This window comes from Actinia tenebrosa, unplaced genomic scaffold (genome assembly GCF_029948245.1).
Source record: "Actinia tenebrosa isolate PJP-AT-01 unplaced genomic scaffold, QUT_ActTen_1.0 PGA_scaffold9__36_contigs__length_13948895, whole genome shotgun sequence".
Classification (NCBI taxonomy): domain Eukaryota; kingdom Metazoa; phylum Cnidaria; class Anthozoa; order Actiniaria; family Actiniidae; genus Actinia; species Actinia tenebrosa.
The window spans coordinates 79561-97646 of NW_028292586.1; the positions used below are offsets into that span (position 1 = coordinate 79561).

The 18086-nt window shown below is 37.6% G+C and overlaps 3 protein-coding genes across 4 annotated transcripts; 1 reads left to right on the forward strand and 2 right to left on the reverse strand.

Annotated features, from left to right (window-relative positions):
- Window positions 1-1742: 1742 nt before the first annotated feature.
- LOC148904419 (uncharacterized) lies at window positions 1743-3245 on the reverse strand. The gene has a single exon (XM_089024951.1). It carries the CDS (start codon window positions 3243-3245, stop codon window positions 1743-1745), a length of 1503 nt encoding a protein of 500 aa, XP_088881077.1.
- A 2383-nt stretch (window positions 3246-5628) lies between these two features.
- Window positions 5629-11346, reverse strand: LOC116308522 (N-alpha-acetyltransferase 40). Its single transcript, XM_031718968.2, has 10 exons — window positions 11252-11346; window positions 11033-11077; window positions 10839-10889; window positions 10491-10543; window positions 9761-9856; window positions 9466-9534; window positions 7615-7707; window positions 7203-7324; window positions 6712-6751; window positions 5629-6610 (listed from the first exon to the last, which is right to left on the reverse strand). Exons 1-10 carry the CDS (start codon window positions 11255-11257, stop codon window positions 6490-6492), a joined length of 696 nt encoding a protein of 231 aa, XP_031574828.2. The 5' UTR covers window positions 11258-11346; the 3' UTR covers window positions 5629-6489.
- A 111-nt stretch (window positions 11347-11457) lies between these two features.
- On the forward strand, window positions 11458-17952 carry LOC116308521 (uncharacterized). Of its 2 annotated transcripts, none has more exons than XM_031718966.2 (7): window positions 11458-11830; window positions 13208-13326; window positions 14005-14098; window positions 15103-15216; window positions 15626-15814; window positions 16534-16644; window positions 17012-17952. In XM_031718966.2, the coding sequence occupies exons 1-7, from the start codon at window positions 11642-11644 to the stop codon at window positions 17207-17209; spliced, it is 1014 nt and encodes a 337-aa protein (XP_031574826.1). In that variant the 5' UTR covers window positions 11458-11641; the 3' UTR covers window positions 17210-17952. The 2 variants fall into 2 exon arrangements, with proteins under 2 accessions (XP_031574826.1, XP_031574827.1); XM_031718967.2 differs by having other exon boundaries at window positions 14029-14098.
- Window positions 17953-18086: the final 134 nt, after the last annotated feature.

Genomic DNA, 18086 nt, shown 5'->3' on the forward strand with positions numbered 1-18086 from the left:
ATGGCCCAAAATCGGTCAAAAGCATGGGCTATAGTCCATGCTTTTTGCCCGAAAATGGCCAAAAATGACGTATTTTATCTTCCTCATAAATAATGCATATTTTTTAAAAAGGTGTGAAAATGGTCAACAATCGGTCAAAAGCATGGGCTATAGTCCATGCTTTTTTGCCCGAAAATGGCCAAAAATGACGTATTTCGCATCCTTCATAAGTAATGCATATTTTTTGAAAAGGTGTGAAAATGGCCCAAAATCGACCAAAACCATGGGAAGGAAGGAAGGAAGGAAGGAAGCTTCTTTATTTTGCCACGGTAAAAACATCAGTCGATTGCCTAAAAATGTTTAAAAGTAAAGATTTACGATTAAAAAGCTAGTTACTGTTTTACATGTTTGCCGTGGAGCCCTTAGTTACAACTTTTCTTACTGTACAAACTATCAATTTCCGTTTTAAATTTTCGTACTGACTTGACCTCTTTTATATTTAACGGTAGGTCATTCCACAATTTTGCCCCACTATAGCTGAATGATCGTTTTAGATATTCAGTGTGTGGCTTAGGTATTGACAGTTTATGATCATGATTTCGAAGGTTGTATTTAGTATGGTAGTCGGAGAAAAGGTTTTGTAAGTAAACTAGTGTACGTCCCTGCATCGTCTTAAACATTAGTAGGGCTTTTTGTTTTTTACGACGAACTGCAAGTGTATCCCAGTTTAATTGGTCAAGGAGATGGCTAGATCTTATGTCATAGTTAGATCTTGTGATAACTCTAGCCGCTCGATTTTGACGCTTTTGTAGTTGAACACATAGTTTATCACTTAATCCATCCCAAACTGCACTACAATAGTCCAGTTTGGGTAGAATTAAGGCTTCGTAGATTTGGATGGCACTATCGGTCGAAATAAATGGGCGAACACGTTTTAGAGCCCCTATACTTGAAGAGATTTTCTTCGAAATGTTGTTAACATGTTCTGACCAATTAAGGTTTTTATCGATAGTGACACCCAAAGATTTGGTGTGATCAACTTGTTTAACGCTAGCTCCATTAATCGCAATATTAATAGTGGAATCGCATTGCGCTGTGAACTTTTGGCGGGACCCAATAATCATAAATTCCGTTTTCGCTACATTCAAGCTTAGCTTATTTGCTAACAACCACTGATGTATATTAGTGAGTTCAGTGTTGATGCTTGGTTCCAAGTCTCCTACATTTTTACCATGAACGCTGATGCTGGTATCATCAGCAAACATTCTTGTTATGGCTTGCGCCAAACAATTTGGTAAGTCATTAATATACAGGAGAAATAAAAGTGGGCCTAAATTACTGCCTTGTGGTACACCGCAGCTCACAGTACAAGGCTCAGACAGACTTCCGTTAACACTGCACAGCTGAGACCTCGTCAGTAAATAAGAACGGAACCACTTGAGTGAGCCTTCATCTACACCATAATTCGATAGTTTGGACAAAAGAATTTCATGATCTATGGTGTCGAAGGCTTTTTGGAGGTCTATGAAGATTACTCCGTTAAGTAGTCCCTTGTCTATATTAACTGACCATTCGTTCGTTGCTTCGAGCAACGCGGTGACAGTGCTGTGCAGGGAGCGAAAGCCTGACTGGCATTCCGTCAATAACTGGTTTTCATTCAAATAATCGTATAGTTGATCATAAACGATCTTCTCAAATATCTTTGAAGCAGTGGGAATGACCGAGATTGGGCGATAATTGTTTAGGTCAGTTTTCTCCCCTTTTTAAAATATAGGCGTTACTTTCGCTATTTTCCACTCCCTAGGAAAAATGCCCATTTTAATAGATTGTCGAAAAATCACAGTGAGAGATGGTCCCACTATAGAGGCGGACATTTTTAGCAATTTGTTGGGTATGTTATCTAAGCCTGCAGCTTTCTTTTCCTTTATACTTCCTAACAAGTCGCAAACAGTTTGCTCACTTGGAGGTTGGATAGCGAAAGTTTTACCAGTTGTAGGTTTCAGAAATGATTCAAATTTAATGTCAGATGGAGGTAATTTATTGGCTAGAGTCTGGCCTATACTTGTGAAATGTTCATTGAAAATCTCGGCCATCTCACTTGGTGAGGTTACTGATTTATTGGCAACTTTAATTTCGGAAACGCCGGAAAATTTGCTAGCCTTTCGAGCACTTAGATCATTAAGGAGGTGCCATGTTTTCCGAGGATCAGATTTATTTAGTGCTAAATTTTCCGTAAAGTATTTTTTCTTCGCTAATCTAATTTCGTTATTAATCCTGTTTCTCGATTCTTTGTATTTTTTCCAAAATAAGTCACTGTCAGTGGAAATTGCTTTCCTTTTCAATTGGTCACGTGATCGCATTTTCTGTATTAGCTCCGTTGTGATCCATGGTGAGTTTTTCCTTCCCACACGCTTGTGGCGAACAGGCAGGTGGGAATCAATACACTTGGTTAGCAAGGTTTTCCAGCGAATCCACATATCATTCGGATCATCGTAAGACTTGATGTCTGACCATGGCAGTTGTTTGAGATCACTCAAAAATTTGTCTTGATCGAAATTTCTGAAGTTACGTACCTCAATTTTGCGAGCCTTTGACGGCTCGTAATGAATTTTTCTCGTCATGAATACTAAAGAGTGATCACTGATGCCAAGATGATACACACCTGCGGACTTACTAATTTTGTCGGGAGTGTTTGTCACACATAAGTCAATTAATGATTTAGTGTTATGCGTTACACGTGTTGGCTCATTTAATAGCTGATAAAGCCCATAGATATCCAAAATATCAATTAAATTAGATGAAGCTAGGTTCGTTCTCGTTAGTTCTAAGAGATCGCAATTTATATCACCTAACAAATAATAATCGAGATTTGTCTTATCAATGCTATCTATGAGCTTTTCAAATGTCGTGAATAACTCGAGGGGTGAGTTGGGAGGGCGATACCAAGTACTAACTAAGAATGATTTTGATCGTGGCTTAAAGATTTCTATAGTGATGAGTTCTAAGATCCCATCATCAAAGTCGTCGCGTCTTTGATAACTCAGGTTGTTTCTCATGTAAATACATACGCCTCCTCCGTTTCTACCATTCTGAGATCGATCTTTTCTGACAATATCGAAACCCTCTATATGTAACTCAGAATCCATAATGGTAGAGTCTAATTTTGTTTCATTGATTGCCAGGATATCAATTTCAGGAGATGCGGCGAGAAACACCCGTAATTCATCAATGTGCGCAACTAAGCTATTAATATTTAAGGAAGCCATTGTTAAACCACGACCAAATATTTTGTCTAAATTACGTGACTTACCCTTGTTCCCTTTCTCTATGGGCTCCATGACAGTTAGTTCCTATGTCTTCTTTAAAAAATTAATAAAATTGGTTGCAAACTGTTTGGTTCCTGATCTATTTAGATGGAGCCCGCTCCGGTTTAGATGTTCGTCAGGCTGGATGTTGGAATGTTCTATATAGTTCCAGTTGTTCCTTTCGCAAAGCTGTTCGATGATGGTGTTGGCTTCCTTTGCCTTTCTGTTTAGCGATTCGTCGTCGCTTCTCTGGATGATACTTGAGACAGCTACCTTTGTTGAGTTGTTATTTACAAGGGGGGCCAACTCGGCAATTTCTTCAGCACAAGCTTGTGCAGAACTGGATGAGCGTAAACTGTTGGTGCCAACATGTAAGAGTATTTCATCTGGTTTTTTATTTATAAGTGGCTTGACGTGATATTTCATATCGGCAGTTGTAGAACCAGGAAATGTCCAAACTTTGACTTTTGAAGTCTTCGACATCTTGTGCCCTTGTAAGTATTTGATCATCGAGTCGCCGACAATGAAGATGTCTTTCTTTGTGCTGTTGGATTCATTCTTTTGTTTGGATCTTTTAGGGTAATGAGGCTCTTTTTCTTTTTGGGCACTAGGCTTCTTGATTTTCTTTGTTTCTTTGTCTCGAGGGGCATTTGGAATTTCATTTTTGGCTTCTGTTAAGACAGAGGATTCCCTGGAGGAAATACTTGGTGGTTTATGCAAATTCGGCTTGTTTTCCTCATCAATAACAATTTTAGGTATTGGTTTTGCTTGTAAACCTTCTTCTTTTTCAAGATTAAGTAAACGTATTGTGGTTAACAGGGCCCTGTTGTCTTCATGGACTTTCTGGTTTTCCCTTTCAAGCAATAAAACTTTCTCTCTGAGTTCTCTGTTTTCACTTACGAGATCACTAGGACTCCTGTGACTGTTATATTCCATAGTCCATATTCTATAGTCCATGCTTTTTGCTCGAAAATGGCCAAAAATGACCTATTTTGCATCCTTCATAAATAATGTATATTTTATGAAAAGGTGGGAAAATGGCCCAAAATCGGTCAAAACCATGGGCTATAGTCCATGCTTTTTTGCCCGAAAATGGCCAAAAATGACCTATTTTGCATCCTTCATAAATAATGCATATTTCTTGAAAAGGTCTGAAATGGCCCAAAATCGGTCAAAACCATGGGCTATAGTCCATGCTTTTTGCTCGAAAATGGCCAAAAATGACCTATTTTGCATCCTTCATAAATAATGCATATTTTTTGAAAAGGTGTGAAAATGGCCCAAAATCGACCAAAACCATGGGCTATAGTCCATGCTTTTTGCCCGAAAATGGCCAAAATTGACCTATTTTGCATCCTTCATAAATAATGCATATTTCTTGAAAAGGTCTGAAAATGGCCCAAAATCGGTCAAAACCATGGGCTATAGTCCATGCTTTTTGCTCGAAAATGGCCAAAAATGACGTATTTTGCATCCTTCATAAATAATGCATATTTTTTGAAAAGGTGTGAAAATGGTCCAAAATCAGTCAAAACCATGGGCTATAGTCCATGCTTTTTGCCCGAAAATGGCCAAAAATGACGTATTTTAACTTCCTCATAAATAATGCATATTTTTTTAAAAGGTGTGAAAATTGCCCAAAATCGACCAAAACCATGGGCTATAGTCCATGCTTTTTGCCCGAAATGGCCAAAAATGACCTATTTTGCATCCTTCATAAATAATGCATATTTTTTGAAAAGGTGTGAAAATGGTCCAAAATCGGTCAAAACCATGGGCTATAGTCCATGCTTTTTGCCCGAAAATGGCCAAAAATGACCTATTCTAGCTTCCTCATAAATAATGCATATTTATTGAAAAGGTGTGAAAATGGCCCAAAATCGACCAAAACCATGGGTTATAGTCCATGCTTTTTGCCCGAAAATGGCCAAAAATGACCTATTTTGCATCCTTCATAAATAATACATATTTTTTGAAAAGGTGTGAAAATGTCCTAAAATCCATCAATGGGTTATAGTGTGGGCTCATATGTGCCAATATATATTTTTTGACTGGCTTATATTTGGGGAGTTGAAAGGAAGTGGCTTATTTTTTATTGGAAATATTTTTTTAAAGAATTCTCTTTTACAGTTCCCTTTTTCATCTCTGTCATTCTAAGCTCGCCATTTGTCTCACTGTGATGCAAAGGCATGGCTATAATTCAAGATGGTGCAGGGAACCTTAAAGGAGACTAATGTTGGGGCTACTTTTGATGCTTTTTCTTTCAACATTTTGTGAGCTGTAGACAACAAAAATAAATTTTGTTTTATTCAATGGCCCAAAGACAACAGATGTAGAGAAGATATTCATAAAGGACAGTTAACGCTGGTGATAATCTGTCATGTTTATATCAATAACATTTAGCTTGACTACTGTACAACAGATTTTCTTATAGAGTGCACACCATATATCTGTGAAAACAAGACTAAAGATGTATTGCATAATTGCAGCAATTTTGTACAAAATAGGGGATGTTACAGGAGCAGAAAAATGCATCTTTGTTTGGTTGAGGCCCAAGTAAATTCTTAGTTATGTTACAAGTAAGTGGCTGGTAACTAAATACTTAAGTGCTACATGGCTAGTAATTTTTTCCGCACACATATGGCATGCACTCTATGGGGATTATTAGAGCAAAGTTCTTTTGTTACAATTAATTACAGTCAAGCTTTACTGAAGTACAATGATGTGAAATAATTACTTATGAAATTTTCTAAAACTTAATTGTGGTAATAGACTGTAATAGACTGTCAGCTGATTAATGGCCACCTGACAGTAGTATGTCAGGCGTTTATCAGCCGTTTGTTGAATATTAGCTAGTATTGTTTCTTTAGAGACTGTTGCCTATGTAAGGGTAAAGCTACTTTGGGAAATCCACCGACCACAGCCAAAAGGGCATCTGGTGTTATGTTTTTGCATTTTACCAACTTTGTATAGGTAAAGCACTCTGGAAAACCGAGTACTGCAAAAATGGGTTTAACAGGGAAAAGATTACTCTGCTATTTTTGTCTGCTGAAATACATTTACTCAAGGGAAAAGTTAAAGGAAGTGTTAGGACTCGGTTTCCCATCATGCTTTGTGCTGTAGATTTGTACTCATGCACAATGGCTATTAATATACTTCAAAAAGGCAGCAGTAAGACTCTAGGGTTTCAGAAATATTGACATAGCTAACTTGCTTCTGTCTTTGGTTTGTCTGTTGTTTTTCTAATCAGAGGCTTTGATAATATTTCATAGCAGTATTCTTCTGCTGGGTCCCATAAGCTTGGCGATGTTTCATCTACCTGGTATCTACATATCACAAGCAGTTAATAGAATCCTTAGTCATCTGATACTCATATGTAATAAGAACAATTTTAATTGAAAATAATGACGCCAATCGTTATACTTACTTTAAGCAGTTTTTGAAGAAGTTGATGGCAACGCTATTATCTAAAATAATTAAATGATTATTATTATTACTCATGCTATGATAAATATTATCAAACCTCATAATCAATCATTCATCATCAGCATCATCACCACAACCATCATCATCCACATCATCATCATCATCACCATCATCAGCACCACCATCATCAACACCACCATCATCAGCACCACCACAATCATCATCATCACCACCATCGACCAAGATCACCATCATCATCATCATCAACCACCACCATCATCATCACCATCATCATCATCACCACCATCGACCAAGATCACCATCATCATTATCATCATCACCACCATAATCAACCACCATCATCATCAGCACCACCATCATCAGCACCATCATCATCATTCAATTATCAATCAACCATCAATATCCCACATCATCATCAACAACAACACCCACTGTAAATCATCATTACCTTCTTTCTTCAGAATACCTCACCTGTGAATACTGTAAGTACAACTTTTTTCATTTGTGCTTTGTGACCAATCAATTCTAAGATCTGCATTAAAAACTTTCCAAGACCTTTATGATGAAGTGCTGGATCCACTTGGACTTCATAACTGAGAAAAAGAAAAGAAAATATTAATTCAAGCAATTAATACTCAGTTCCTCAAAAAAAAGGCTTTTAAGACTGGTTAACAAATCTCTCCGCCCAATACTGTACATGCTTTGGCCCATTTCAGACCACATGTCCTTCCCTAGAGTATCATTTCTTTGCTTAACAGCTGTGCACGTGAAGACACATGAATATGGATATAACTCAAACAAAGAATCTTCAAAGAGGATGGCACATGGTCTGAAATGGGGAAAACATTTTGTCCGAGCTAAAAATATCTAGTTCATATCTTACCAGTAAAGAACTTCATCCATATTTTCATCCAAGTCAAACCGGAAATGTGACAGAGCAACTCTATTTCCTTCTTTGTCATTTACTAATAAATACCTGTGAATCAATAATTGAATTCAATAGATGCTTTGAAGTAATTCTTGAGAAACTGCCAAGGTTTCTTTACATAATATTTAGGGAGTTGAAAGGAAATGGCTTATTTTTGATTGGAAATATTTGTTAAAAGAATTGTCTCTTTTACAGTTCCCAAAAATGACCTATTTTGCATCCTTCATAAATAATGCATATTATTAGAAAAGGTGTGAAAATGGCCCAAAATCAACCAAAACCATGGGCTATAGTCCATGCTTTTTGCCCGAAAATGGCCAAAAATGACCTTTTTTGTCTTCCTCATAAACAATGTATATTTTTTGAAAAGGTGTGAAAATGGCCAAAAATCAACCAAAACTATGGGTCATAGTCCATGCTTTTTGCCCGAAAATGGCCAAAAATGACCTATTTTGTCTTCCTCATAAATAATGCATATTTATACCAGTCATGATTTAGACCCACTTTCTGCTGCAAGGTTTAGGCGTAAGATCTTACGCTATGTTGTTATGGCAACCTTCTGGCTGAATCCAACTGCCGGTTCCATGTAGGAAAGTATGCATTACCTAAGGAGTTGCATCTTCTTGTCATAAACAAGGTTTACAACCAACCTTGCGCCCTTGCAACTTTACAACCTTACAGCCTTACAACCTTACAACCTTACAGCCTTACAACCTTACAGCCTTACAGCCTTACAACCTTACAGCCTTACAACCTTACAGCCTTACAACCTTACAGCCTTACAACCTTACAACCTTACAGCCTTACAGCCTTACAACCTTACAGCCTTACAACCTTACAGCCTTACAACCTTACAGCCTTACAACCTTAAGGCTGTAAGGTTGTAAGGGTGTAAGGGAGGGTGTAAGGGAGTAAGAGTGTAAGGTTGTAAGGCTGTGAGGTTGTAAGGCTGTACACTCATAGGACTCCCATGCATGTCAAAACAATTCTGATTGATAAATAGTTCTAGTACAGATTTTTGAAAGTGTGTCATGACATGTCGGTTGTTATTGTCACACAAGCCCATAGCAAGAATGACCGTAAGACCTTGCAGAGAAACCTTACACCCAAATGCAGACCCTAAACCGGGACATATTTGCCCTGAGTGTTGCTCCAGTCAGGATTTAACCAACAAACTCCCACAAAAAAGTCTGATGCTCATCCACCTGAGTAATAACCCACTGGCCAGTAAATGCACAATGTTTGCCGAATTGCTTTTGGTGAGTTTTCTTGACTGGACACTATGACATGGATATTCAGGTATAATCCAGAACTGGACCCACTTTTCACAATTGTGTTTATTGAGCTCTGATTCTGAAAAAATGATTGTGAAAATTGACTCTCGATCCAGATCTTTTTCTCATATTTTTACTGTGTGCGCGCTGATAAAAGTGGGTCCACTTCTAGAATAATTTAGCTATTGAGTAGACACTTTACATATACCTCTGACTAATGATAAATCTTGTGTTAAATTCAAACAAGATTTTTTTGACTTGACACTATGGCATGGGTCACATTGTCTGATCATATCCATCTATTGAGCAAATATTTTTACGTATAGCACTGACTAATGCAAATCTTTTGTTAAATTCAAACAAGATGGTGGCAATATAAACAAGATTACTGCAATGCAGGAAGTGTTGTAATGCGTGGGCTGGCGGTTTCGGGCTGGCTAGGTCCCAGACCCCAGGGACGGCAACACAGAACCGAAGGGTTAGTTCTCACTTTATCAGGGGGTTGTATATACATGTATATTATAATCTTTACCACGCTTTCTCCTCAGTCATTTCATCCATCTTTTTCTTGTCATTCCAGCCCCAATCACTTTCTTCATAGCTAAGAGAAAAACAATAGACTGAACATTACTAATCTTAATACAAGAAACTAGTTTCTAAAATATTTTAGATAAAAGCAACCCTCTGATTAATAGAATAAAAACATGTTTGCATCAAGCTTTCTTATATTATTTTTTCCATGTTTTCTGAGCATCCCAAGCATTTTGATCAGATTGGATGTAAAATATATTACTCTTTCTTTTACTATTATATTTTCTTTTACTAACAGGGCTTCCATGTTGCGCTTGGTGAGATCAAATACCCATTGCACTTCCTCTGGATTCATTGCTGTCACTCTTCTACATGTTACTTCAAGATCAAGTCTAAAAAATATAATCATAATAATTTTATAATTATCATATTAGTATGCTGGATAGTGCTATCCAAATCTTATCCAGTGGATAAATTTATTGGATAACAGCATCAACTTATCCACTGGATAAGGATTTCTCCGCCGGATAGTGTTATCCAGGCTTCGTACAACCGGGTCCTGATGTACATAAAAATGTGTTAGGTATAAAATAATTCAAAGTTAGTAATGTCTACAGTATAACTTAAAATAAATATAAACATGAAGATTTGGATTTGAATGAAAGAGACTTCTCTTGGAAAGTGCCTGGCGTAATAGTTAGATTGAACAAAGATTTTATCAGGCTCTATATCTTTTTAAATATCGAACTAATATGATAGCCATGTTTTTCAGTAGCAGGCATAGGGGGGTACCATGGGTTTATAATTGAACCCCCCTTTGTAAGATCTTGTGAAGCCGATCACTTTTTAGGCTTGGTAGGTACTTTCCTCAGTGAAGCCAATCGCACCAGTTTTGTTCTGTGTGGCCACTATTTTGGAACCCCTCTTTTCAAACTCCTGAAATCATCATCATGTTTATATTTACATTTGCATCAGAAAGGATGCACAAGAGATCTTGAAGTACTACAAAAGAGAACAAGTCCTTACCCATTGCGATTGTATTTCTTGAAAGCAGCTAGTGGTTGAAATGGATCTTCAACCTGTGTATTAACAAATGCATCATTACAAATATAATATTGCTTTATGTTGCGATTATATAGGTATATATTCTTGGGGTACAACCACATGACTCACAATTCCTTGAGATAAAAATAACGATGAAACGACTGCCATATTTGTTGATCTAACAAGAGGAGCTAATAAGGAATGCATTGTTATTGTCAACCAACATGGCGGCTATGACGAAACATACACCCCAAGAATATTTCTAGGAAGTGTGGATACGATATTTTCTTGGATTTATACATCACATATATTTGACATGTTTCACCAGACCTCATTGGCGGCATCCACAGCTGCTTGAGACGCATTAATCTTTGCAACTTCCTGAAAATAAGTAAAAAGATATCACAATTTGATATGGAAATTACTTTGGATGTTGGAGAATTTCATCCCCACCTACCCCTCCCCGACTGTTTTATTGAATACATGTTAGTATAAAGTTGATATGTTAGAAATTTACGGTTTACCTCTTTTCTTCTCAGTTTCTTTTCTTTTCCTTTCAATGATTTTCTCTGTAGAGAAAGAAAATATGCTTATCTCTAAAATATGCTACCTCTGCTCTAAAAGAAGCTCACCACATAAAACTACGTCTACAGCTCCCGTTTGAATGTTTGTACAAAAATATATACATATTCAGGCCAAGAAAATAAAGAAAAGGAACTAATGAAGCTTTAGGTGTAACTTACGCCCATTTTGGTATAGAAAATACAGCAAATTTTTCAACTGCAGAGGTTTTAAAATGTAATAAACTGCCTTCGATCACTAAAATCAAAATGGATTTTTCGCGGGAAAAACCACTAATGTGCCCGCAATGTTCCAAGGGTAGTCTCAGGATACCGCGGCCAAAGATCCTTAGGGAGCCCAAAAATTCTTAGAAAAAAGGTTTTTTTTAGCTAAGAGCATCATTAAGAACTGTATGATCTTTTTTGTTACGATAGGTTTAGTTTTTTTGTTTGGAAAAATTCTTTAGGAAGACCAGACTATTGTATTTTAATCCTATTCAATCCTACAATTTGAAAAGAAAATATAACACCGTAGAATCCAAGAATTACCATTCTCACTGACACTTGTTCGACATGGCCACGGTAGAAGTCGAAAGAGTTTCTGGAATTCCTATGATTGATTTTAGTGCCTTCAGCATCGAAAAGAAAACAAGACCGCCAGCAGAAAATGAAGAGGTCCAGCTGTTAGTCAAACAGTTGTTACATGCCTTTAGTACAGTGGGTTTTGTTTTCTTGAAAAACTATGGAATCTCACAAGACGAGGTAAGATTATGAATGAACGCTTTCGAAACGTCTGATCTCTCCATTCAAATAAATACAAACCCTTAATGTTTTTTGGCACTAATCTCTTTTCAAAATAATAAAATAAGCTTTTTTTAAAGTTAAAATGTAAAGAATTTCTAGTGATTTGTATAATGCAACGTTTCATCAAATCGAAAGTGCATCGTTGCAGAAAGCGAACATTGCGATCATTCCTGAAAATTTAGACTTATTCTCAGAAATAGCCTCTGTACAGTTTATCCCCCCCCTTCCATATTGTAGATGTAATAATGTTTGGGCCAGCAAAATACATTACTTACGCAAACGTATACCCTTAAAGTCCTTTAAAGTTCCCCAGACAAGAGAGAATAGTGTCAAATAATAGTTTTTACTACATGTAGTATTGAGAGAATCAATTTTAAAGTAGGTTTCGGTTTTAATTAACCATCTTTACGAAAGTATGTGCATTGGTGCACAATTGTACATACTTTGTAATTGTACAGAAAGATTGTCTTTATACTGAATTAAGCTAAGGACTTAAGAATCTCCCTTAGGAAATAGTGATAAAGAAAAAGATTCGATTTGTTATGCAATAAAGGTTGACTTAAGATGGATAAGGAAAATGTCACAATCAAATCCATTTTATTATGACTATTCCCTAAGAGTGTTATTTAAGTCCTTAAGCTTAATCAGTACAAAGACAAAATTTAGGGCTTTTGTAACTCCCAGATTGAATCCTGAAACTACCTCTGGGCTAATTAAAGTCAGGGCAGGGCTAACTCGCAGACCAAACCCTGAAACAACCTTTGATTGGGCTAACAACCTCTGGGCTAATCTACGTCAGGGCATGGCTAACTCACAGATTTAAAACCTCGAAACAACCTCTGGAATGATCTATGTCAGGGCATGGCTAACTCACAGATCAAGCCCTGAAACAACCCCTCCCAAACTGATCTACGTCAGGGCATGGCTAACTCACAGATTGAAACAAGAAACGAGAGAAGAGAGATGTTGAAATCTAGACTCCAAAGGTGGGATGTTGTAGACCCCAGAGGTGAGATGTTGTAGACCCCAGAGGTGAGATGTTGTAGACCCCAGAGGTGAGATGTTGTAGACCCCAGAGGTGAGATGTTGTAGACCCCAGAGGTGAGATGTTGTAGACCCCAGAGGTGAGATGTTGTAGACCCAAGAGGTGAGATGTTGTAGACCCCAGAGGTGAGATGTTGTAGACCCCAGAGGTGAGATGTTGTAGACCCCAGAGGTGAGATGTTATAGACCCCAGAGGTGAGATGTTGAAATATAGACCCTTGAAGAACACCACCCCTTGATTGCAAGTACAAGCCTTTTTACTATTCACTCACCAGTTATTGCTTATTATAGATTGATACTGTCTTTGATGTCATGGACAAGTTTTTCAATGCTGATAAAGCCTCTAAGCTTAAATATTCCAAGTGGGATGATGTGCTCCAGAATGGATGGGATAAGCTGGAAAAAGAAAGGTTGGAACAATTGTGTTGTTTCTTATAATATATATTTATTTCAATAAAGTTAGTCACCAAAATCCTTCCAAGTTGAGACCGCTGATGATCATGGGAAAAAATTTTCATGTCAAACGAAAAATCTTTGATACAGACTGCAGTGTGATCTAGGATGACCAATAGAGGTAAGAATGTAACTGGTAATTTTGAGACCTCATGTCCATTGATAGTTATCAAGTGGTCGAAACGTAAAATTTATCTACCCACAATCTTTGCCACTCTAAGCTTTCCAGGTGACAGACCTTATTGAAATGAGTATATTCATGCCTCACCCACAAAGAGCATTGTGTAGTTCCAGAAATTATCCATACCCCCCACCACCCACAGAGGAATTTGTAAATTCTGAGGGGTAGGGGGACAGAGAAAGAACAAAATTACAGAGTTTGTATGGAAGAAAATTGGAATTTCTGGTGATTTCTGGTGGGGGAGGGGGAGGGGAGGAGAAGTTTGACAAAAACCTTTTTCCTATTGTGTTGGGCTTCTTGATTATTTGGCAGGAATGTTTGCTCCAAAACATGTGTGCCTACTCCTCCAACTCTGAGACTACACCACTGGAAAGAATTTAGAAGGAAGGGTACACGTGAAGAACAAAACATCATTATGCTTGACAGCTATTGCATTTCCTTTTGTTATACTTAGGCATAGGAAATCTTTGATTTTCAGCAATAACCCTGATCGTCCAGCTGACTTAAAGGAGTCATTTGACATTGGACACATTTATGAAGACACTTTTGTAAGTCATTTGAAAAACGTTTTTTTTTGGCCAATATTGAAATTTAATCACATTATATCATCTGAAATTTATAAAGAACCTTGTTGGATATAAAGGGTGGAATATTTCTGGACTTGGTCCAGGGCTGTCAACTCTCCCAGATAAACCAGGAGTCTCCAGATTTTGGACCGTATTTCCCTGTCTCCAGATTAGAGTCTCAAATCTCCTGGATAATCGCCAAAGCTGACCATTTCTTGTGAGACTCGACTTTCACAACCATAAAATTCCAATTATTTTGTGTTGTTTGTGTTATTTTACATTGCTAACAAAATCGAAACATTCCTCATAAACTGTTCTTGCAAGCAGGCCATTGTAATATAAGCGATAATCTGATTGGTCAGAAATAAACCAATCACATCAAATGTTACAAAGTAAGTGACGTCTTTTTGTGAGCTTTTTCCCGCTGTGACATCATGTCCCTTCCATATCAATTCTCCAGATTTGAATATCTTGGGGGTTGACAGCCCTGTTGGTCCATATTATTTGATTAACAGTAAAATTTTAGGTTTCTCCCTTGATTCAAGCGTTTCTCCTAGTTCTCTGGTTTTCTACCTGCAAGTTAGCCTTGTTTCAGGGTTCTATCTGTGAGTTAGCTGTGCCCTGACTTAGATCAGCCCAGAGGTTGTTTCAGGGTTCAATCTGTGAGTTAGCCATGCCCTGACTTAGATCAACCCAGAGGTTGTTTCAGGGTTCTATCTGTGAGTTAGCTGTGCCCTGACTTAGATCAGCCCAGAGGTTGTTTCAGGGTTGTATCTGTGAGTTAGCTGTGGCCTGACTTAGATCAGCCCAGAGGTTGTTTCAGGGTTCTATCTGTGAGTTAGCTGTGCCCTTCCTTTGCCATTTATCCAACTGGGTACAATGGTAATCAATCACTTCATCTTCATCATCTTCAATAGTGCCTGCATGTTAGGAATACTTAAAGGAAAATGTTTTTTCCCAACTATTTTCTTGATATTTTGTCGTAGAAATGGCCTGATGATGAGGTACCAGAATTCAAGCCTACGATCAAAGGGATGTATGAAAAGGTTGAAATCCTGGGTCTGAGGATATTATCTGCTATTGCATTAGGATTAGGCATGGTAAGAAAAATACATAATAGAACATCACAACTACCAAAGAAATAATAAACACTTAGATAGGCCTAGGGCAAACGTCGAACTTTCCATGCACCGAACTTAATTACATCAAAGAATACCGCCTCATTATCACCTGATATCCATTGTTTTTAATGAGTGCGGTGCATGGAAAGTTCGACGTTTGCCCTAGGCCTAAATTACATTCTGTAACATTATTATGTTAAATAATGTTAGGGAGTTATCATCTTTTTAGAGAGAGGGGGGGGGGGGGGGAGGGAGGATGGTTCAAATAGGGGTGAGTCAGCAATTCTTATGTAGGGGCCATATATATTTTTGTTTGCAATGATTATTCAACAATAATTAATTTTGTATTAACTGTATGTATGTGTGTATGTTCTGTTATTATGTTCAGGATGCCGACACATTTACATCTCAATACCAACACATGGGAACCCAGAAGGGAATGACGGCACTCAGACTTAACTTTTACCCTAAATTAAAAGGCGACATTGACGTCAAGCCTGAGCAGATTCGCTGTGGGGAGCATACCGACTATGGAGGGGTCTCAATTTTGTTTCAGGATGAATGTGGAGGCTTGGAGGTAAGTTGCCATGGCAACACTTTACATAATAATAATATTTTACGACCACCACTCCCCACGGGGCTCTTCCGTGAGGTTCCCTCCACACGCACTACCACTACATTCTATATTTACAACATACAATACTCAACTCACATGTTGATTTTTACGGAGGACGGAAACCGGAGAACCTGGAGAAAATCCTCGTAGCATAGGAGAGAACAACACATCAAACGAACTCAAGTCACATGTGGCGACCACCGGGCTCCAACCAGCGACCCAACCCGTTGGACTCACAGTGGTGAAAGACGACGCGTTAACCGTGAACGCCACCCATGCTACCCATTACATCTTAATAAATACAAACCAATCAAATAATAATGTATGTAAAGTGCAATGTTCAATGCTGCACACTAGCACACACTCTAGGGACCATGACAGGCATTGTCAATTTTGTAAATGGCTTTCATTTTTTGTTTACTAAAATTGGCAACACTTGAATTGTATCATAGTATTAGTTATGAACCAATCGAATAGGATGCTTTATGATTACAAAAGTCATTTGAGGGTTGGTAATGTACAGGGCAAACATTGTGGGAAACATCTGAACATTTTTACCAACTGAAACAATAGGATTTGTAGCAGCTGTTAATTAGAACTAATTGTTTGTGCACAGCATTCTTAACATCATAAAAATTATTGTTTAAAAGACATCTTAAGGTATTATTTTTTACACACAGGTTCAAAATGTTGAAGGGAAATACATACCAGTGACTCCTGTGAAGGGGGCCGTGATTGTCAACATCGCTGATTTAATGCAAAGATGGACTTCTGATAGACTCAAATCAACTGTGAGTAAAACTACCGTTTAAAGCTTATGGTTTTTCATCTTTGGGCTGCCTGTGGCACCAACTCTTCAAGAAAGACTCGGCATTAACACAGGTAGCCCAAAAAAGGAATACCAAGTGTACATTGCTGATTTAATGCAAAGATGGACTTCTGATAGACTCAAATCAACTGTGAGTAAAACTACCATTTAAAGCTTATGGTTTTTCATCTTTGGGCTGCCTGTGGCACCAACTCTTCAAGAAAGACTCGGCATTAACACAGGTAGCCCAAAAAAGGAATACCAAGCGAGGAAAAAGAATATGGAATCCTGTTTGAAATGGATTTTTTCTCTCAGACTTACTCCTATTGATATATTATTTTATCTTTCAGTTCCATCGAGTTATAGTCCCTGAAAGTATCAAGAAAGAAAGAGACCGTCGCTCAGCAGTCTTCTTCTTTAATCCAGACCGTGATGCAACCATAACTTGTCTTGATGGTCAAAACAAATACCTGCCAATCAAATCTAGTGATTACATCACGTCAAGGCTTGCTTCTGGCTACAGTATTCCAGTACCAGTTCAGCAGTGATGATTAGCATAATGTCAATGATAAGAAAAATTTGAATCACAATGTTCAGTCATCCAACATAGCTGCCAGTACATGAACGGGAAAGACTTTTATAACTTTTTCGTCAAGTTATTTATTACAGAACAATATCATCTATTTTCTCCTAATAATTCCAGTATTCTATAAATTGTGCATTCTGATTGGCTGTCAGAGTGAGAGCTATTTTTTATCTCTGACTGCAGTCAAGTATCCTGGGATAATGGATTATAAAAACAAGTTGAAAAATAAATGGAAAAAAAGGTTATTAGATTCTAAAGTCGGTCCAGATAGAGAAAGACTGTGCCCTCTGCCTTGAACACATACTTCAGCTTTGGTTGGTATACACCTATTTTAAAAAACGTTGTCAGTTAGATATCTGAAATCAGAAATCTGAGACCGATTGGAATTGTGGGGGACTGAGTGTTTTCTTGTTCAAAATTCAATGTACACTTACCCAGATAGTTTGCCAGCACAGGTGTTTGCTCAAAGTTAGTAAATCAAGATATTAACTTTACAAACAATTTACAGCTTACAATCCACAATTCCTTTTGGTCTCACATTTCAGATCTCTGACCGACCTTTTTTGAAATAGGTGTATATTTCATTGCCTAGACCACAGTATATCTGGACCTCCTCACCAGTAAATAATCCCTATAGCTGAACATGTCTTAGCTGCCAATGTTATTTATTTATGCAACACACCACATTAAATGTTAAAATTCACAGTTTGGGTTTCATGTCTCTTAAGCACAGGAAGAACAAGGAAGCTTTCTATTTCTGCATGAAAAATGCATGAACATTAGGGGCAGAAATGTTAGAAATAATATATGCTTTGCTTTGTACGTAATTTGAAAAATCA

Bases quoted from the DNA above. Each gene is read 5' to 3' on its own strand.
- LOC148904419 (XM_089024951.1), bottom strand. From the start codon at position 3,245: ATGGCTTCCTTAAATATTAATAGCTTAGTTGCGCACATTGATGAATTA.
- LOC116308521 (XM_031718966.2), top strand. From the start codon at position 11,642: ATGGCCACGGTAGAAGTCGAAAGAGTTTCTGGAATTCCTATGATTGAT. The intron at 13,327-14,004 runs GTTGGAACAATT...TGTTATACTTAG, and splicing joins GATAAGCTGGAAAAAGAAAG to GCATAGGAAATCTTTGATTT. The intron at 15,217-15,625 runs GTAAGAAAAATA...TATTATGTTCAG, and splicing joins TTGCATTAGGATTAGGCATG to GATGCCGACACATTTACATC.
- LOC116308522 (XM_031718968.2), bottom strand. The intron at 10,544-10,838 runs GTCTGGTGAAAC...GTTAATACACAG, and splicing joins CTGTGGATGCCGCCAATGAG to GTTGAAGATCCATTTCAACC. The intron at 7,325-7,614 runs GTAAGATATGAA...TCTTTTTCTCAG, and splicing joins ATGGATGAAGTTCTTTACTG to TTATGAAGTCCAAGTGGATC.